Consider the following 21,289-nt stretch of genomic DNA (forward strand, 5'->3'; position numbering starts at 1 on the left):
AAAAGGAGCAGAAAAATTCCTTAATGCCACGATAATAATAATATCATTTAATTGATGGCATAGTTAAAAATATTTGTGCTAACTATATATATTAAACTCTAATTACACTTTGCCTTCTGTTCAAATATCGATTAACCAATATAGAAATACCTTTTGCAGAAAATTCGTCACTGTGTTTGATATATATATATATATATATATATATATATATATATATATATATATATATATATATATATATATTTATGTATGTATAGATGGTCCACAAATTGAAATCTAAGTATAGATTGTATGAAATTGTGAATGGTGGCCTTACCTTTCTATATTTAAGAAAAAAAAAAATTATAAATTTTGAAAGGTGTATATGATCTCTTACACGCCACAAGTCCGAGGAAGGAAAGCGGCAAATTAATTGTTGAAACAATTGGATACAACCAAACATCATATAATGTTATGAAAATGGAACTGGGAACTCTTTGGATGCTAATATTCCACACACATTACCCATTCTCAAGCTCAAACACCATATTTTATTTCAATTTCTCTATTTTTTGTAATGAATAAAAACACCTTTACTCTTATTTAATTAACTATCTCAATCATTCTAAAAAATATTAAAAAAAAATACAATATTGAATATTCTTATAATATGATGGATGGATTAGGTGAATTAAACTTATTGAACCGACAAATAAATCCAAAAGGCTTACGTAAATTAATGGGCTATTAACAGTGATTAATAGCTTAATAGCATTTATTTGGTGGATTAGGTGTTGCCAACCTCAAATCACGATCGCATGCATGCAACGCGAGATTTGGACTTTACTTAATTGCATATTCGCCAACTGGCACTTCTTCTCACCGCTAAATTATCAAATTAGAAACGTTTTATTAAAACACATATACATACAAATATAGAGTAGTGGTTTTCCTTTCTTTTGTGTTTCTCTGTAAATCAAAGTCATGAATCACTTTACAAACTGAAAGCGATTTATTTTGCAAACCTTTGTGTATTTTATTTGATGCTTAAATTATAAAAATACAAGTTATTAAAAGTAATTTTACTTTAAATGTAGGTAATATATTTAGTTTAATTTTATCCTATATTAGACCAAACAAACACTTGGTATATAAATTTAATTTGGAATTGGCTCAGGTTAGGAGAATTTGTTTATCCCTAAGAAGATGAGATAAGAAGTACTAAAATAACCAATTCCGTCCTTTGTTGTATAAATATTATTTTAAGAAACTGAAATTATTTGTATAAGTTCTTAAATGCCCCCAACAACATAGATAGAGGTAACTATTAACAGTTGAAAAGCTGAAATAAAGTGCTGACACGCTTGCCCCAATGAGTTGACAAACATTATCCAGGGAATTGGAAAAAATCACCAAAACATATTATTAATTAATCTGTTGAGACCATGAAAATAATTAATATGTTGAAAATAGGTACTGATTAGACATGGGTGGGTACGAACACACACGTAGTTTAATTATTTAAAAAATAGTTAAATTACTTTTCAATCATTGTTCTATTAAGAAGTGTTCGGTCTTCTATTTTTTTTGTCTTGGTCATAATTTTTCCAGAGTGGTTCAATTTGATTTTTATTACAAACGATATAAAATTTAAAAACATTATAAAAATGATAAAATTGAATTACTTATGAAAGAAACAAAATTAAATGATTAATTTGACACTTTTTTTTTACAAAAATAAAAAATAATAAAGGAATTTAGCCTCAAAATATATTAACAAGAAAAAAAAAAGTTATAGAAAAAGACAGTGAAACATATGATGTGCCAGAGGTTGAGTGGACACAGATATCATCCCATCAATCAAGAGTCCAACCTGCCCTCTGCCCCATTTAATGGCCGTCCAATGTGTGAGACTTCACTCTAATATTAATAACTTCACACCGTACATTACTAAGTAACTTAATTATGTTAAAAATCATATTCTCAAGTCAAATTCAATTTATTATATATTGGTAATGATAAAATAAATTTGAATATATTGTTGAAATTTAAATGTGAGTTTAAGTTTGTAAAAAAAGTTGAATATTATATAAAAAATTAAATTAAACATGTTTATAGTTTCTAAACTAAATAAATGGTTAGATTTCAATATTATAAATTAAAAGAGTACGAGGGGATCAGAAAATTTCACGGAAAATGATCAACTTTAACAAAAATTGGGCATGAGTATTCTAGTGATACTTTATACTTATAACATGAAAAAATTTTCAGTATAAAATTAAATGTGGCATATCAAACATGTTAAGGAAAATAAAATAAATAATTATTTAATAAATCAAAATTAATTTATGCATAAGCTCTTTTATATATATATATATATATATATATATATTCTGGAGAAAAAAGTCACGCACGAATGAATTTAAATTTAATAAAAAAGTATTTTATCAATTTTTATTTTAAAAGTATTTATGGAAAAATCTATATGAAAAGAGACTATAAAAACCTAGCACAAACAGAGAAAATGAGTAGGTGGGTACTTGGTGGAGATAGTATTTTGTACACGTCATTGATCCGTTTTGGGCCCACAAATGTTTAGTCTAAGATTTGAAGGGATGGTGGCATTTTCTTCCTGTATACCCGTATTTTATTGGCGCACCCGTGTAATTTTCAAAATAACCATTTTGCTTTGTAAAAGTGATTTTCAGATTACATATTTCTAAAATTTCCAGAAACTAGCTTTTAGGAATTTTAAGAACATGATTTCTGAAATAGAACTTTTAGAACAAGATTTTCAGAATACATATAATACATTCCAGAACTAGCTTTCCAAAATGAGTTTTTTATAATATATAAAACATGTTTCAGAATGAATTTTCTGGAACAAGTTTATATTCACAATTGATTCTCCTTTTCTTCTTTTTCCTTTGCAGTGTTCTTCTTCTGCAGTGCAGAGGCGACGGAGACAGCAATAGTGTGATGCAATAAGGCAGTATATTTTAACATTTTTCTGTTAATATGAGGTACAGTTAGTAATGATGGAGACGCCAGGTGCAAAAGCCCACAAGGGATTGAATAAAGCCCTGAAAGTTTATGTATTTGGGCCACAAAGAAATGAAGCCTTATTGAATTTGGGTTTTCTGATCATGTTCGCAAGGAAAGAGGGTCCGAACAAAAAACCTAAAAGAAAAGAGGAGAGGAGGAAAAATAAAGATAGCGAGAGAGAACATACAATATAATATTAATATATATATTTACAGAATATAATTATGAATCTCAAACTATTTGTTTATAAAAATAACTTCTGTATATTTAAATTCATAGATCATTTTTATATTTTACTAATTTAAAAATAAATAAATAAATAAATAAAGAGATGAACGCCTTCTGCTGAATTAGGATTTTTTTTATATACATTAATTGAAGAAACCTCGAGTTCGTTTAATTTCGGAACAAATAGTTTGAAATGTTTATACATGAATAAAAAAATATAGAAAAATTAACTGTAAACATATCTGATAAATTTATATTCAGTTATAAATTTATAATTGATTATAATTATATATATATATATATATATACATATATATATATATAACTATTTTTCTTATACTAATGGTTTTATAATCAGTTATAATATTTTGAAATGAATTTCATTCCATATCAATTATAGGAACGCTCATCCAAATCTATATAAACAGTAGCAGTGACACGTGAAAATGGAAACGTTAAAAATCGTGAAATTTGTGCTGTGAAGCATCGTAGAAATTTCTCAATATTTCTTTGTTCTATAGGGTAACTACACTATACCATACTGTCACCATTGTCGTTAACTTTTCTTCCAATTTCAACGGTTACTTGAAAAGCTAACTCTAAACATTTGCTCGAACAAAAACAAACATACAAACACAGTACAGAATGAAAAACCATGTTTCGATCACCATGAAGCCTTTAGCTGTGTTTTCCTTCGATCAAAAGAACCTTCGAGGAAGGTTCCTACTACAAGTGAAACGTTAGGAAGTTTCGGATATAGTTGTTACTCTACAAAGTTCATTCACGTTGTATATATAAGAGCATCTTAACGTAGCCAATGGCATGCATTGCAAAGTTGAGACGTGAATTCACAACAGAAAAAGCTCTTAAGGTGCGTGAATTGAGAGAGAAGAAGAGATGAAGATGGAGATCGAGGAAGTTGGCAACTGCGAAGCACAACCACTTCCCCTGCTGTCACTCAACCACGTGTCCCTCTTGTGCAGATCGGTGTGGGAGTCTATGAGGTTTTATGAGGATGTTTTGGGCTTTGTTCCCATCAAACGCCCTTCTTCTTTCAATTTCACTGGAGCCTGGTTAGCTTCAACATTCATTGTCATCACAATCTCTTCATTCCATACCCAATATCTTGTTAATTACAAAGGATGTTCATGTGCTACATCATTGTTTTTGTAGGTTTTACAATTATGGTATTGGAATACACTTGATTGAAAATCCTCACGTTGATGAATTTGATACCTGTGTCAATGAATTTAGGCCTATCAATCCCAAGGACAACCATATCTCATTCCAGGTAACAAGGCTTCTAATAAGACAGCCTTTGAGCAGTTTATAAGAAGCTCAGTTTACTTCATTATGAAAAGAGCCTATGACTTATCACCTATTTTAGTAACTTTTAACTTGTTCTGATATATATTTTAGTTTAATCACTAAATTCTAGAGTGATAAAAAATCATTATTGATATAATCTAGAATAGGTAATATATATTTTTTGTTAAGAAGTGAATTTAAGTTTTTATTTTTTGTTGATATGAGATCTTCAACACATCTATTCAAGTTGAGGTATATACATCTTGAACGTGAAACTAAATATTAATGGATGATATGATAGTGGTTCCATAATGAATGACACGAGTTCAACAAACAACAAATTTTATTAGGATAGATTCTAACTTATGACTCTGATATCATTTTCAGAAGTGAACTTTAAACCTAAGTCAACAGTTGAAAATGTAAGGTGAAATTTACACCCTATTATATACAATAAAATCTTAGGACATGCAACAATTTATTATAAACTTATTATATACGCAAGTTTCATTAATATGATAATCTGGAGAGATTATTACTCTATTTATTTTAGTTTATGTGATAAGAATTTGTTGAAACAATGTTGTTTCCATGGTAATACAAGTTAATTAAGTATAGTTTGAGTAGAAGTAATGAAATGTTGACATGGAATGTTTTTTGATTTTGGGCAGTGTACTGATGTTGAACTTGTTAAGAAGAGGTTAGAAGAGAGGGGGATGAGGTATGTGACAGCTGTGGTGGAGGAAGGAGGAGCCAAGGTGGACCAAGTGTTCTTCCATGACCCTGATGGCTACATGATTGAGCTCTGCAACTGTGAGAATATCCCAATCATTCCCATTTCTTCATGCTCTCTCAAGCCTCGTGGCCACAGCTTCAAGAAGACAGCCCCTTACAAGTGTGGATTCATGGAGAATGTGATGATGGAAAGCTTGAGCACCGACATGATCAATTTCTCCTTCTAAAACAAATAAGTGAAGAAGAACCTTATCTTGTTTCTTTTTCTTTGTAAGATAAAAAAAAAGGGGTTTGCTAGGTTGGGAGATATTAAGATAAGTCTGTCATTAATCTATGCTAAAACCTGTCTAGAAGTCTTCATTTGTAAGAGAATATGGTGGACCAAAGTAAATCTGTATTGCTATATTGTATCATGTTTTTGTTTGAAATAATAATAATAATAAGAAGAAGAAGAAGAAGAAATTGTGAGTGATTTGTCTTTATCTTTTGATTCTTTTCCACAGGAGGCGTTGTGTGATGAAATTTTCAGCCTACCAATGTTGTGCTGCCTCCACAAAAGAGCACAGAACAGAGCTGGCAATGGCCCGGGGTTAACAAATGGATGGTTCAAATTCAATGCAAAAAAGTGGAAAGAGCTTATTCATGAAATAACAGTTTTCTCCTAATAAAACCAATGTATATCATAAATAGAGTTGGTTGATGTGTAGATTCATGAAAACACAAACACAATTTTTTTTGTCTCGCAATTGTGGTCATGTGTTGTGGTCTTGTCAGAATGACTATCCCACCAAAAATAAAAGCTAGAATAATCACTACAAGCCGAAGTCACACATTTATCTATTTTTGTCTCGTAATGTGGTCATACATTTGTTCTGAACTCTTTACATTTCTTGAAGGAGACTCCTATTTAAAATGATCAGTATCTTTCAACACCTATATTTTTCATATGCAAGAATTTAGCAACTAAATCTCTAGCCACATACTTAAAAACAGTCATGTTATATCATGCTCCCTAATCAAAGCCATGGTATAACACAAACAAAAAACAAATCTGTTATGAATCACTCTTGATACAATACACAATAAGTCTTTGATTTCAATCAATCCCATTTCATATGTACATTTTTTATACCATAACCAATATTTGCTTTAAAATTGTCCCTGTTCTACACTAGTGTTTCATGCATTTGTACGCATCCCATGGTAGCACACACTAAACAAAAGCAATCCAGAACAATTCACTTTATTCTCTATGAAAAACAAAAGAAAAAAAAAGACATACAAGATGGGAAATTCCCAACTTTTAAAACAGTATTAGCTAAAATGTCAGGCTAATTTGACAGAGCTTCCGAAACATGTGATGGTATAAAGCAATAATAGAGGTGACAAGCTGTAAGCAAATCCTGAGGCCTCTTTTATTTGTGTTTGGGAAAGTTATTCCAGGAAGGAAAATTACCATTTTGATTAGTGTCTCTTGTGGTTCTAATCGTGGACTGTAAACAGTGTCAAAAGTGCTTTTTTTTTCTGCGCAACTACTCATACAATGATGTTAAAACCTGTTTGATGAATGGTCCATTTATTAATAGTATAGAAATCGACGAATCCATTGAAATCCAGCACCCCTGAAACGCAAAAAAGTTGGTCGCAGAACAAAACTTGGCAATATTATGTGTGTCTTTAAGGGGAAGTTGGGAGATAAGAGATAAGGAAGTAGATTGATTAAAAAGTGTTGTTTTTCTAAATCCAGTTAAACTCTAAAAAAGCAAAAGTGTGTATGAGAATTTGTGTAGAGTAGATGAAGAAGTTAAAGTAAGAGTGAGGAGGGAAATGGAAATGGAAGGGACAGGTAGAGAAGAAGAGGGAAGATTCGTGGGTTTGGTTGTTGTGGCTGAAAAGGAAGGAGGAGTTAGGCAGAGGGTAGGAAGGGAGAAAGAAACAAGAAACATGGGAAGGATGTGGGTCCCATGTCAGATAATTAATTGGTGGGTGAGAATGAATCGTGAGTTGCTGTCAAACCTGCATTGGCTTTCAACTTGTGGCTACGAAGTAATGTTTGAGGGCAACAGAGTTGACAAACACTCATTTATTGTGTCTTAGCAAAGTTCTGGAATCAAACCTCAAGGTCCCCCCACTCCTTCAAAATCCTTTCTTTTATCCCACACTCTAATCATAGTCCTTCCCCATCATCATCATCATCATCATCGTCGTCATCAACCACCACCTCCACCCTCTTTCACAAACAACATAACATTCACTCGAAAACAAAACTATCATACCCACATGGATTTGGTGAACACCTGTCTTCTTCTCTTTCTATGCTCATACTATAATATATATTATAGATATACACACATAGATACATATGCTGTGTTTTGTGTCTCACTTTAACTTTCTTTGTGTTTGTTGGTTGCCTGAAGCAATGAAAGTGGGAGAATCTAGCTATGCGAACGCTTTGTGATGCTTGTGAGAGTGCGGCGGCTATAGTTTTCTGCGCCGCTGACGAGGCTGCACTTTGTCGTGCCTGCGATGAGAAGGTGGGTTTTTTTTTTCTGTCAATATTTTCAGGATCTTCTTTGTGATATGTTGTGCTCATGCTCATTATCGATATTGATCTGTGTTTTGTGGTTGTGTTTTGGTGTTTCGTTTAGATCACTGACTTGAATGTTATGATCTGGTGTTAATTGAAAAGTATGACACGGTGACTATATGGTAATTTAAGAATATTGAAATCATGGGAGAAACTTGGAGAAGTAGTTCATGTATGTATGGGGTAACGAATTGAAGGGCTTGAAGGTTGACCCTCTTATGCTTGGATCCGATTTGATCTTGTTGCGGTGTTGTGTGAATTGAAAATGGGAGTTTGTGTTTTACTTTTGTTTGGTGTTGGTTTTTGTGGTGAACACCTTTGAAGCAAAGGGTATAGAAGATTAATGTTTTGGAGGTGACAGGTTCACATGTGCAATAAGCTAGCGAGTAGACATGTGAGAGTTGGTCTTGCAAGTCCAAGTGATGTGCCACGGTGTGACATATGTGAGAATGCACCTGGTAGGTAGTTTCTTCTTTCTATCCTTATGGTGTTCCTATGATGCTTATTGTTTATATGTGTTTACCCTTTCAATCTGGATGTAGCTTTCTTCTATTGTGAGACAGATGGAAGTTCCCTTTGTTTGCAGTGTGATATGATAGTTCATGTTGGAGGTAAAAGAACGCATGGAAGATATCTTCTGTTCAGGCAGAGAGTTGAGGTTAGTCACTGAACTCACCTTCATTTGTTTATTCACTAAACCCACACAATTTTGTGTTGAGATTGTAAGTGTTGCCTGTTTTGATCTCTAGCTTTACACAAAATGCTATTCATTTTAGTCCTTAATGTTGGTGAAGAAAAACTAAAGTGAACAATGTTTTACAAAAGTTAAGGATTAAAGTGGGTTTTACTCATTTGTTATCTTGATGCTTTTGGTTTTCCTTAAAAGGTGTAATAATGTCTCCTTGTTGCACAGTTTCCAGGAGACAAATCTAGTCATGCTGAAAATCCAGGTTCACAGGCATTAGAACCTGGTGAGAGTAAAAGAGGACAAAATCCACTTCCCAAGCTAAGAATGGGAGAGAAGCAGCAGAATCATGTGATGCCTCTGCTTCCAACACCAGGATCTGATGCTGATGGGCATACCAAGATGGAAACTAAAATGATTGATTTGAACATGAAGCCTAATAATAGATTACATGAACAAGCATCAAATAATCAGGTTAGAGTGCATGGGAAGTAGCTTTTGTTTTCCTGGTTACAAATTTCTTTTCAAGTAAAGCTGTGTTTCACATAAATCAGATAGTGCAAATACTTGCAGCTAAAATTTTTAACCCTTTTAGTGCAAACCCATCTCATTTAAATTGTAATTAGTGGTATTAAATCTATTCCTCGTGCTTTAAATGTAGTAAACTTGTTCAAACAGTTTTGATTGGGATATGGAACTAATTTGAAGTGTAATGTAATGTGATTTTCAAATTAATTTATCTTGTGTGATCAATTTCTGGCTTTATTTGAAGGAACATTTTAGAATTTGAATTCTCTGTTGGGTTTTCCTATGTTGTTCCTTTCTTTTGTCTTCAAAATATATTGATTGACACTGATTATTGATTGACACTGATTTTGATGTTTTAAAGTACTTACATCAGTGTATTATTAATGTTCAACTGAAAACAGCACCAAAACCGATTTTATGGTTCCCTGCATGTAATTCCCTCTTCACAGCTATAATCTGAATAGATTATAACAATGCAAGGCCAATATTGTTTGGTACTTATAATTATGAGTTTGAAAATTCTTCACATGCCAAACCAAAAGAATGTAATTTATTCTGAACTTTTACATATTGCTTCCTTCTGAAGCAGGTATTCGATAAACTGTCACAAGACTTATACCAAGTGTGGTTGAAGAGTTGATCTGAAGTAAAACTTCTGCTAATCAAATCCTGTGCAATGATTATAATTCTCACGAATGATTTCTTTCTTTCTTTCTTTGCAGCCATAAATGGTGCAACTAGGCAATGCAGTTCTTGCAGGATCCTACACCAAAAATCTAGCACTGGCAAAAGCTTCTCATGCATGCTAATCACAAGGATGACAAAGATATTCTGTTAACATCCTATTCTGGCAAATGAGGCACACAAATCTTTTGAGGAGTTTACTCGTCTATGTAGGAACTTAATTTGGTAGTTCAACACAACATATCTGTATTGCAAAGCATTGTTGATTGTATATCTATGATCGCTTCCAATGAATTGCGTGTTGCTGAATTTTGGTTTTGGGTTTCGGTTTGTATGCTACTACGTTCCCCCCACAAAATTCAACGGGGAAGATTTTTTCTTTTTTTCCAAATAAAATGAGACATATAATTATAAATCATAGAGGTGTTAGCAAATTGGATAGAATCCGTGAAGAGGAAAAAAAAAAGCTCATTTGATCTTGTTTTTAAACTTATAATCCAATTCATATGATCATCAACTTTGGATCCAATTTTAAACAGTTTTGATTATTTTTTGGTTTGTAATTTGATTCTTTTTGTTTTATACTATTAAAAGGGTTTGACCATGTGATTGATTCTTGAAATTAAGAGTGAATAATTTTTTTGGCCATGAACTTTTTTATAATCCATTATTTCCTTTGAGATTATTTGATTCAGATTTGGTTAATAGGTTTTTGCATTAACTCGATTTTATTATGAGGGTAAGTTGTTGGAATACAAACAAGTTTGCCTTTTTTTTTCTTTTGAAGTGTCTCTGAAATATTATGATAGACAATAAGTTTAATACTTTAAAATATATTTATTTTTTTAAAATATACTAACATCAAAACCAACAAATAATTTTAAATCTAATTTTGTGGTTATATTTTCTATATGTGGGTTATCGATACAGAGATATTGTGGTTCTATATGATTATATGACATTAGTTTTATACATATAAGTCATTTGACATTGTTTTTACCCCAAAAACTTTAAAACAACAGTGTTATAAACCTTTATTTTTATATAGTGTTTAACTTTATCTATTCTATTCAAGACTTTGACTTACATTTAGATTATTTCCAACATGTTTTTATCAAGTTAATTACTCAAGGATTTTCCACCTATTATCTTTTTACACCACATTTGATTGTTATCAAAGATAAGAGACTTATTTTCTTATCCCTAGGTGAAGTTTCAACAAATTTACTGTGTAAAGTAAATTATGTGTGACAAACTTTCCAAAATAGGTGATAGTTCAAAGAGCTCCTTAACTTTATTGGAGGATTATCATTTGCATCAAAGTCTTATGTCATGGTTGATGTCATTCACATCTTCAACACTCACCTTTCGTTTATTTTTTACTTTTCTTGATAAAAGAAAACATCATTACATCAACCTACAAAGTTAGAGATAATAAATAGGTCATCAAATATATGTTGATTAAATTTTCTTAAATGAGAAAAAAAAAAGTTGTTGGAATTCACAAATTTCACTTTAATGATATCATATATTAGTTCTAATTTGTGACATGGTGATTTTATTTTCAATTATAAAACATAAAGTGATAGTGGGTAATATTCAATTCCTGAAAAAGAGCGACATTTGTGATAGATGAGAAATTAAAAACTGTTTTTTTTTATATATATAAAATTGCATAGTCCTTAAGCCGAGTCAAGAAAATCAATACTCCATTTATTTAGTGGCTTTTTGTTGGAGAGCATTTTACGCGCGTGCTATGATTCCAACATTTCTAAAATCTTTCTCTATAGATTAGATATCTTTATTCATTTTGTGATGACATGTGATTGTGGTACTTTATTCAAAAATTCACTTAAACTGTTTAAAATAAGTCAACGTTTATATATATATATATATATATATATATATATATATATATATATATATATATATATATATATATATATATATATATATCGTTGAAAATAGTTCAAGTGTGAGTCAAAATTTTACATTGGATAGAAAAGACAAAGTTAAATACTATATAAAAAATAAAGATCCGTAACATTATTATCTTAAGATTTTGAAGTAAAAGCGATATCAAATGTCTTATATGTGTAAGATCAATATCATATATATATCGATCACGATCTCTCAATGACTATAACCAAAACATATTATAAAATATATTATGATAAGTGGATTCCAAACTCAATATCCAAATCTAAATATAATTGATTTCTTGTACTTAGTTTTAATATAAGAACTCGTTATTCCGATAGACATATTAAAAATACGGAAAATAAACATGTTAAAAATATGGTTTCCAAAATTTAATTTTCATCGGGGTCAGTTGGATTTATCGTTTAACAAAATACAGAAAAACTAGGTTATGCTTTATTTTCTGTTGAGTTTTACATTTAGATGAGTTATAAGAGAGAATAACGTAATAAACTATTTTTAAAGACAGTTCTTTAATGGTGATATGAAATAGGAGGTTTACTCTTGTGTAGTTTCTAAATTTTGCATAGTCAAAATGATTATATTCATAGTATAAAATTGTTTTATACAAGAATATGTTGTAGTCTTTTCTAAATGCAAATCATTGTTATGCTTTCTAAAAAATTATTATAAAAAAGAGCAAACTTATGATAATTTTTAATTACATAACCGTTTATAACTATTTTACGTTATTAGTGTATGGCATTATTTATTTATTTAACTACTTACTGTTTTATATAACCATAAACTATGACCTCTTAGAAAAATTCTAGAAATAGACATTTCAATATTGTGTAATGAAAAACATATTTAATTATATTTTAATCAATATACAAATCATTAATATGATTTTCAGGAAAATCATCGTAAAATTATCCAACCTATCATTATAATTTGTAATTTAATAGTAAACAAAAACTTTACTCATGAATACATAAACACTTTTTTTAATTAAAACTTAAAATAATTAAAGATAATCAAAATTCATGTCAAATAATTAAGATATATATTTATCAATAAAATATCTAATTATAAAACAATAATACTTTTATAATAATAATAATTTATAATTTTTATGTTAACAACATTTGACACAATTTTAATTTGTACTCACACGATATCAATAATATATTTATAATATTTTAAAAAATTATTATATATTTTTTAATATTCAAATATCTAATATTGTATCTTATTATTTTTAAAATAAACATATCAATGTATAAATATATATTATATCTTATAGTATAAAATACATGTATAATATTAGAAACCATCCTTAAGTTTAAAATAAATAGATATGTGACTTGCGTTGCCTGCTAGTTAGATGTGATATGGAGTATGACTAATAGATCATCTTCCCCCTCCACAAAATAAAAAACATTAGTTCATAGTTAAAAAGGTTTATGTTCGATGGTATAATAATCTTACTTTATATAACGGAGATTTATAAGAAATAAATATTTTAAAATTTAAATTAATTATAAAAAAAATCATAATCAATAGCTATTCTAAAACATACAAATATATTTTAGATTTATAATATATTGTTTAGGTATAGTATATACAATAACCAAAGCATAAATTGTCAGAGTTTGGCGTCCGTACATGTACGTAAGCATGCGCGTGGGGATGGTCGAAAAGAATTTGTAGCCATGAAAGTCTTTTTCTGTCTATCATTCATGCATAGTAAAGTGCTTGATTATTCAAAACCATAGCTGGAAACCTTCATTATTTCCTGTGATCCATTGGTGTGTTTATTTATTAACTTGAATTAATGTGACTAGGTGATGAGTATGGGAACATAGTAATAATGAGATCCGATTCAATTTCTTATACTTTTAATAAAAAAGTTTTGATAAGACTCTTTATGGATCTTCTATTTTTACCTATTTAAACTCACTTAGATTTCTAATCACTGAAAAATATTGAATTGCTAGGAAGTGAATGATTTTTAGGGAAAGAGGAGGGATCGGAGAATATCCGACATATTCTATTCACTAGTTTGTTATGGCAATGACACTCTTTGATGAATATGTTGTGTGAGTAGTTAGGGTTCATGTGATAAGGTGTAGCAATTATAATGATGGATGATGGTGAGATGGTGACAAGAGAAAAAATGTGGATGCTTGGTCGTTGTGGATCAGGTGTTTGGAAAGCATTGGTGAGTAAAATTTGAAGATTTGCAAGCAGGGACAAAGCTTCTTGCTCAACCATTCATCTCAACTACGAAGTTAATGGACAAATCAGGGAAGGACAGACCCATTTTGTAGAATATATCGTAATCGTTGTATGAATTGCCTTGGATCATTAAATTGTTGTAATTTCAAATGTTCGTGAATGAAGAGGTTAAAGTGATATAATCGCGAATAAGTTTTTATGTTATATAACAAAAGGAAGAAAAAGATTACTAATTATTACAATTAAAATGAAGTAAAAAAAAAACATATATAACTTAACAAAATAGTTATTAGAATTAAAATGTAGTGATAAAAAAAACAAAAATAATTTGAATAAACACGTAGTGTTAGAAAAAAGCACAAATCAACAATGTATAATAATTCTAATTAAAAAAGAACACTCTCATTTATTTTATCTCACATATCACTATAAAAGCCTATTTATACTTTGTATATCGGCTTATTTTAACACAATGTTTATAAACTAATAGATAAATACATTACGCTCAAACTTAATAATAATTACAGATTAAATCATGCAGGTCATGATTAGAATTGGAAAATAAACCATATTACATTATGTCATAAATTTGTTTTCCCCGAACAAACCATATAACTTACCAAATTAGCATTGGATATGCTTATTAAAATCCGAGTGTAAAAGCTTTCTAATTAATTTGCAGGGTTGGTTCTACCGTGAATAGATTGAGAATCCATTAAATCAAATTTAAAATCGACCAGTCTAATTCATATCAATTTTTTAGAAAGAAAAGTTGCCTCGTCTGTGCTGTTTTCTTTTCAATGATTACGCAACATCGATTTTTATAGCAATTAACTGAATCTCTTTACACTGAAAGACAAAGTAAAAGAGATATTTTACATTAGCTTTTTGGAAGATGTCAATGTTAGAAAATTACATGACACAACTTTAACATGTACAAATGTAATATAGCTGTACAATTGCCATAGATAGCACCGTGCAACGATAATGCTGATGGAAAGTTGCACCATATATAGGAAATGCCCGACCTGCAGTAATGAAAAAGGCTAAAGCGTATTTGTTTTTAATGTTTTCAAACAACCAGAACTGATTAAAAAAGACAATTTCCTACATGGTAAGATAGGAGGTAGAGAAAACAGAGTGAAAATAATAATAATAGAAACAGAAACATAGCATAAAATGAAAATTAACGGTGTTTAGTTGAAGAAAATAGAAATAAACGGAGATAAAATAAATGAAAAATGAGACAGCAGCGTTTAGCGTGACTGTAGCGTGACAAATGAAGACCATCTATTACTGGCTGCTTGGACTTGGAGTTGATTTTTAAGATTGAACTAATAGATGAGATTTAAAAAAAAAAAAAAAAAAACATCAAGGCTATATACAATAAAAGAAATGTACCATCATCATGATTGGAAGAGAGTTATTGTTGCAATATAATCATTCTTCATCACCTGTTAACATCACCAGAATATTAGTGGTCTCTTCAAAGAATTATTGCGGACTAAACTATAAAATAGCAGGACATTATCAATACAAAGGACACACCTCAAAGGCAATATTTTGATAACCATACACAAATGTAGAACCAAACGGGTTAGTTGCAGAGCCTTGGGTTTGAATGGCAGCTCGTCCACAATCCCCAAGTATTTCCTATAGAATCAATTGCAAAATATTATATGATATAAACTTTGATTAATCATTATAAGAAAACAACTTCAAATGCCAGTCACTATTCTCTTCTACAAATTGTTCATATACTTCAAGAAAAAAATCTTCCACAACTACATAAGATATAATCCAATAAAAGGGATAGAAGACCACCTTCACTTGCTCCCATTTGGTGCTAGGTGTAATAACCCTTTGTTTGCTGTTATTTACTTCCTCGAAAGATCCCCCAGCTGCTGGAAAGGTCAAAAATAGATTTTATCTCTTAATTCACAACAAAATTTTACAACCAACCGTTACATCGACCAAAACTAAACACTCCATTGCAAATAAAAAAGATTGCTTACAATCTGCTCCATAGATAACAAAGTTGCACTTAATATAAGAATTGAAATCCGCATGACCGGGGAAGTTGGAATGCAAAACAAACTTCTTGATTTTGTGGGTCTGAAAATACAACAGACATGTAGAAGTTACCATTATCGGTCGTTTCATCATGTAAAGAAACAAAAACACGATGTCAGATACAAACCTTTCCATCAAATAAGATGTCCAGACCACGAGTGAAATAATTATAGAAGTAATCTCCACATAAAGTTGTCCTAGGTCGAAGATCAGAGGCAGAATGAATACCCATCTGATCCACCTATGTATAGAGTTAGAATTAAGAATCAAACTTCATACAAACCAAAACTCATTCAGGAAGTTTACTAGCTCAAAATATTATGGAGTTTTTTGTGCTCAAGTTAGACTTCAGACCTATTTAAATAAATATATATTTAGTGAATATCAATACTTCTCCGTGAAGAGAGTAACTAACAAGATTAGAAGAAAAAATATATCAGCTGCAGATTTTCTTGACTGTTAACCCGATCTTAATAACTTCTGTTAGGACACACCCCAATACTTAGAATTTAGAACTTATCCACAGCAAAACCTTCTTCTAAAGCCTTTAGTAGAGATTAAAGACAATACTACAAAATCTCCTCGTGTCTCACATTTAATCATGCTTCTGGCTTCCATATATCACACATTATCCAACAAGCATAAGAAGTACCGTACCTATGCAGCTATGCATACAAAATTCTTGAAAGAAAAAGCAGCAAGGAAAATAGCAAAGCAGAAATTCCAATGTGTCATCTCTTTCCTCTTAACCAAATTACCAAACGAAGGCATACTCTAGAACATGAAACAATCAATTTCCTAGGTCCTCATATGACCCATTAAACAAAGTAGAAGATATAGTTAAGATTGAATTGTATACTACTTGCAGACTGACTTAGGGTGTACACCAGAATCTCAAAAACATAACTGTATAGATCTCCATAAATAAAAATCTCCTCAGTACACCAATGTAAGTACAAAAAAAGAGTCAGGTTCTGTAGACATCTATGCATCATATATCAGTTTAGTTCCACACTGAAACCTACATATTAATCATATCCCATTCAAAACGTTAGTAATTTATTGTATGAGAACCTGCTTTTGATGAATTCCACAAGGACGCCCAAGCTCCGTCCAAACATCCTGCATAAAACATTAAGCATTGCATAAACTTTCCTTAAGATAAAGAATATGAAACATGTGGAGGATGATAAAAGTAACAAAAAGCATAGGAAATTCATCCACTAAAAGCAGAATTTCAAATGGTTTCGATTGTATGTAGTAGTAGATAATGTTTACCTGAGGAGATGCACCAAACGGAATGTGTTGAGAGCCAACTGTGAAATATAATTCTTCTCGCAGCTATATTAACCAAGAAAAAACTGAATTAGAAGTCAAATCACCAAGACATTTAATCAAGGAAAAAAGGTTTCTCTAAAATGAAGCCAACTAAATGTGTCATTATAAAGAATCCAAAACCCAAACTGATATAGGGTTTAAAGGACCCAAACCTTCACATGGACCTCTTCCATATAAATGCTTCCAATCGGTAATGGTGGAGCAGAAGCCTTATCCATTAAAGACCCCACACCGACCTTCTTACCAGAGGAGCTGTCATATATAGAAACACGGCAGGTGACCGGTGTGGTTCCATCAGGAAACTCCAACGGCAATTCCACTGTCATAATCAAAAGAGAAAGTGTCAATGTAACAAAATAAGAAAACTAGGTACAACATTTCAATTTCAAGATGATATAGTAAATACCTCCACCATCATGACAGCAGTCTGTAAATTGACTTGGAATAGGAAAGGCAAAAGAAAGACCCTAAAGAGCGATCCAGAAGAAACATAAAGCAGAAAGTATTATTAACAAGAAATCGTAAACAAATAAGGCAATAGTAGACAAGCATTTGATATCCAATTTCCAAAATATGTACCGGATAGAATAGGGTGTAAATGCCTCTATCCTTGTCAAAAATTCCGGGATATGTAGGTCCAAACAGTGCATATACAGCAACAAAAGTAGCTAAAGTTGCCGGTCCCCTAGAAGTGGAAAAAATCATCATTAGTTTTAAAATAAATCTATACTAAAATTACAAGTCCAAATACTCACCCTATTAATGAAGTAGAATAGCGCATCTGAAGTCGCTTTACATCAAATATTTCAATCAGCCGCAGTCTCTAAAATAGCAATGAAATCTTTAATCATGACAGGGTCTTCTAGACATGTATAGATACCAATGTATAAAAGCACTATAAAACAGTTTAGAATGTTTGAACGCGTAAGAAATTATGCATACAACTGTGTTAGTGCTTGAGATCTTCGACAAGGAAAGAAAAAATACTATACATGCACCATTACTTTTGAACAAAGTAGCAATACCAGGCATTCATGTTAAAAACAAAAGTCAATTCTCAAGCATGGTATCATCTTGAGGTGAAGGAGCACATTAATGTAACAAAAGAAACAGAAATAGAGTAGAAAAGCCAAAAGCTTTTAACAATTCACCCCAACTAAGTTGCACAAAATATAAAGATAGCTAAATTTTAAACATGCATTATTACATTGGTTCAACAGTTTCCATTTGCACAGGCAAAGTACCTAGACATCCTTATACAATTTCATTCTCATTATTCTCTTATCAAGTTATAATATGCAAGCAGAATGAGCTTCAATGATAATACAACTAAAAACTACAGAGTCTTCTAAGATAATCCAATAACATTCAGAACTCATAACTTTTCACATGAATTCTTAACACCCTTGTTGAGTTTGCATTTCCAAATGCGTCAGACTAATTTAGTTATTCTGTTAGTCATTGTTCGTGATACCATAGAGCTCCCAAAGCATGAGTTATGGTCCATCATATCATTTCTAAACTTACAATAATAGCTAGTCAAGCATTCATGTTTCCAATTAAAGACATAATATACGAAAACTTCACTAAATAATACACAACATGTCATGCTTTCCAAATAAGGACTCTACAAAAGAGAAATAAATCAACCACTGGATCAAGACAAAGGAATAAAAAAGTTATATAGACCTGAGACCACGGGTCGAAACGAAGATGGAAGCCGTGATCGGGAAAGCTAATCACAATATCTAACTTCAGAGGTTCCTGCGTGTGCATTAGAAAAACTCAAGATAACTAAAAATTAATCTCTTACAAAATAAAAACAAGTGTCTCACAAAGGCGATGCCACCGATACTAGTCTGCCCAAAGCAGACAGTAAAATTACTCGAACAAGTTCACACAATCATAGCGAAGACAAGTGAAAGGAACTAAAGCCATAACCATTTGTGACAAACCTCATCAAAATACTTCACATGCACCACGTCATATATATTTGGCTGCTGCTCTATCTGAGCAAATGCTTCGCAAATGGGCATACCTAAACAGCATAAGGAATCGGTAACAAGCAAAGTCAGTAAACACATTAACAAAACATAAACCAAATACGAAACGCCAATAACACCTTCTTCAATAGTCGAATAAATTTAGATGCATTAAAATATTGGATAGAACCGCATAGCGTGACTTTGAATATGTATGATAACCTCGAGAGTGAAAAGACAAAAGGAAAAATTAAATTACCATGTCTTAGACCTAAATTTACACAAAGAGAAGTGAAAATCGGAAACGGATAGGATTACTGTTGAATTGAAAAAATGCGAGAGGAAAACTACCTAAAATGAAGGGTCCGATGCCGAGACCGGGTCGGAGATCGAGAACGATGGCTCCCATGGCTGTGCCCTCGCAACGGCGTCGTCTCTGCATGATGACAGGGGGTATTGGATTGGGAGATTGCTGATGAAGGAAATCCTCAGTTACTTTGTGTGAAGAAAATAATCGACAATAGGGAAGGGGTAAAATGTTTATGTAGGGTTGTGGAGGATCCGATTCGATTTCATTAGAGGGAAAAACGACCTTCTGTTTTTCCTTTTCCAACTCCCCAAAAGCAACAGATGCTCCTCTCGCACGCCACGGAAACCCACCTCACCTTGCTTTTATTTTCTTAAACGGTTAGGTGTTGTTTCGATAGATACCCACGATGTTATGTCAATCTCTTGAAAAAACACTCCTAATTCTTTTGTTTTTCAACTGTTTTATATAAATAAATAAATAAACACTTATCTTTTGCTGGGAAGACATAACAATATAACTATAGTAAATATACACATGATAAAAGAAGTAAAAAGAAAAGAGGTAAAATTTAAAATAGATTATTGTTTTCTTTAATATTCTTTCATCTCATCAAACACACCTTCATCTTCTTCTTTTTTAACTTATAATATTATATATATATATATATATATATATATATATGGTCAAAAATAGTCAAAGTATGAGTCAAAAGTCTCATATTAGATATAATTAGACAAAGTTAAACACTATATAAAAATAAATATCCATAACACCATTGCCTTAGAATTTTGGTGTAAAACTGATGTCAAATACCTTATATGTGTAAGACTAATGTCATATAACCATTAGAACCACAATCTCTCAAGCAAGATAACCATGACCATAAACCATATATATGTGAAAAAATATATAACCTAACATATATATATATATATATATATTAATCTGTATTCTATATTTTTACTAAGGGATTTCTCTTTTCATTTTATGTTGTAGTTGTAAAAACAATAAGAATTAAAATAAAACAAATTAAACTATTAATAGTAAAATCAGCTTTCATAACTTCATCTTTTTGACTTTTTGGATATTCAACTTTTATAACTTCATTTCTTTGACACATTAGATATTCTCATGTTGATGACATTTTTATATCATGTTTCAAATCATTAATATAAAATTTATCACTTGTAATTATTTGAACATTAAGACAGGCTTCTCTAATTGAATCTCTCTTATTTTCATCTTCAGGAGTGATTAGTAGATTCTCTTTTATCCCTTCTAGGGATGTCAACACCTGTTGGATAAATATTTGTCTCGTATTCATATCCATATTTGTGCGGGTACCTGCAAATATTTTAAAAAAATATTGAACAACATATTTTAACCATAATTTTAAATAAAAAATACAATGCATAACATTCATAAATTTCAAACAAATTGCAAATAACCTATTTAAATAGAGTTAATGACAGTTTACAAAAAAATTAAACATTTTTTTACACCAATTGATAAAAAATAACTCATTCAAAATCAAAGTGTTAATATTTTAATCATGTTTTTTTTTATTTTAATTTAAGTTAGAGTATAATGATACAAGTATCCACGGGTACGGATATTATGATACCCATATTCGTCCCGTTAACATG

The 21,289-nt window shown here is 30.9% G+C and overlaps 3 protein-coding genes across 7 annotated transcripts; 2 read left to right on the forward strand and 1 right to left on the reverse strand.

Moving 5' to 3' along the window:
- The first annotated feature begins 4,055 nt into the window (after positions 1-4,055).
- On the forward strand, positions 4,056-5,777 carry LOC114173110. Its single transcript, XM_028057334.1, has 3 exons — positions 4,056-4,325; positions 4,426-4,543; positions 5,232-5,777. Exons 1-3 carry the CDS (start codon positions 4,150-4,152, stop codon positions 5,520-5,522), a joined length of 585 nt encoding a protein of 194 aa, XP_027913135.1. The 5' UTR covers positions 4,056-4,149; the 3' UTR covers positions 5,523-5,777.
- Positions 5,778-7,299: 1,522 nt separating this feature from the next.
- LOC114167132 (B-box zinc finger protein 18-like) lies at positions 7,300-10,197 on the forward strand. 3 transcript variants are annotated; one of them, XM_028052101.1, is made up of 7 exons: positions 7,300-7,584; positions 7,713-7,829; positions 8,244-8,340; positions 8,425-8,540; positions 8,796-9,041; positions 9,685-9,741; positions 9,818-10,197. In XM_028052101.1, the coding sequence occupies exons 2-6, from the start codon at positions 7,737-7,739 to the stop codon at positions 9,733-9,735; spliced, it is 603 nt and encodes a 200-aa protein (XP_027907902.1). In that variant the 5' UTR covers positions 7,300-7,584; positions 7,713-7,736; the 3' UTR covers positions 9,736-9,741; positions 9,818-10,197. The 3 variants fall into 3 exon arrangements, with proteins under 3 accessions (XP_027907902.1, XP_027907911.1, XP_027907919.1); XM_028052110.1 differs by having other exon boundaries at positions 8,446-8,540; XM_028052118.1 differs by lacking the exon at positions 9,685-9,741 and having other exon boundaries at positions 9,818-10,195.
- A 4,532-nt stretch (positions 10,198-14,729) lies between these two features.
- Positions 14,730-20,045, reverse strand: LOC114174178 (UPF0183 protein At3g51130). 3 transcript variants are annotated; one of them, XM_028058962.1, is made up of 15 exons: positions 19,685-20,044; positions 19,307-19,389; positions 19,041-19,115; positions 18,107-18,174; positions 17,931-18,036; positions 17,758-17,818; positions 17,504-17,670; positions 17,292-17,354; positions 17,088-17,135; positions 16,141-16,254; positions 15,956-16,055; positions 15,765-15,844; positions 15,489-15,593; positions 15,342-15,394; positions 14,730-14,968 (listed from the first exon to the last, which is right to left on the reverse strand). In XM_028058962.1, exons 1-14 carry the CDS (start codon positions 19,773-19,775, stop codon positions 15,347-15,349), a joined length of 1,209 nt encoding a protein of 402 aa, XP_027914763.1. In that variant the 5' UTR covers positions 19,776-20,044; the 3' UTR covers positions 14,730-14,968; positions 15,342-15,346. The 3 variants fall into 3 exon arrangements, with proteins under 3 accessions (XP_027914763.1, XP_027914765.1, XP_027914764.1); XM_028058964.1 differs by having other exon boundaries at positions 14,745-14,968; positions 15,765-15,841; positions 19,685-20,045; XM_028058963.1 differs by having other exon boundaries at positions 14,745-14,986; positions 19,685-20,045.
- Between the last annotated feature and the right edge of the window lie 1,244 nt (positions 20,046-21,289).

This window comes from Vigna unguiculata, chromosome 2 (assembly GCF_004118075.2).
Source record: "Vigna unguiculata cultivar IT97K-499-35 chromosome 2, ASM411807v1, whole genome shotgun sequence".
NCBI classification, from domain to species: domain Eukaryota; kingdom Viridiplantae; phylum Streptophyta; class Magnoliopsida; order Fabales; family Fabaceae; genus Vigna; species Vigna unguiculata.

Coding starts and splice junctions, on each gene's coding strand:
- LOC114173110 (XM_028057334.1), top strand. CDS start 4,150: ATGAAGATGGAGATCGAGGAAGTTGGCAACTGCGAAGCACAACCACTT. Junction 4,326..4,425: donor TTCAATTTCACTGGAGCCTG/GTTAGCTTCAAC, acceptor TTGTTTTTGTAG/GTTTTACAATTATGGTATTG. Junction 4,544..5,231: donor ACAACCATATCTCATTCCAG/GTAACAAGGCTT, acceptor GATTTTGGGCAG/TGTACTGATGTTGAACTTGT.
- LOC114167132 (XM_028052101.1), top strand. CDS start 7,737: ATGCGAACGCTTTGTGATGCTTGTGAGAGTGCGGCGGCTATAGTTTTC. Junction 7,830..8,243: donor GTCGTGCCTGCGATGAGAAG/GTGGGTTTTTTT, acceptor TGGAGGTGACAG/GTTCACATGTGCAATAAGCT. Junction 8,341..8,424: donor CATATGTGAGAATGCACCTG/GTAGGTAGTTTC, acceptor ATCTGGATGTAG/CTTTCTTCTATTGTGAGACA.
- LOC114174178 (XM_028058962.1), bottom strand. CDS start 19,775: ATGCAGAGACGACGCCGTTGCGAGGGCACAGCCATGGGAGCCATCGTT. Junction 17,136..17,291: donor CGTTTGGTGCATCTCCTCAG/GTAAACATTATC, acceptor TGTTTTATGCAG/GATGTTTGGACGGAGCTTGG. Junction 15,845..15,955: donor TGTTATCTATGGAGCAGATT/GTAAGCAATCTT, acceptor TGACCTTTCCAG/CAGCTGGGGGATCTTTCGAG.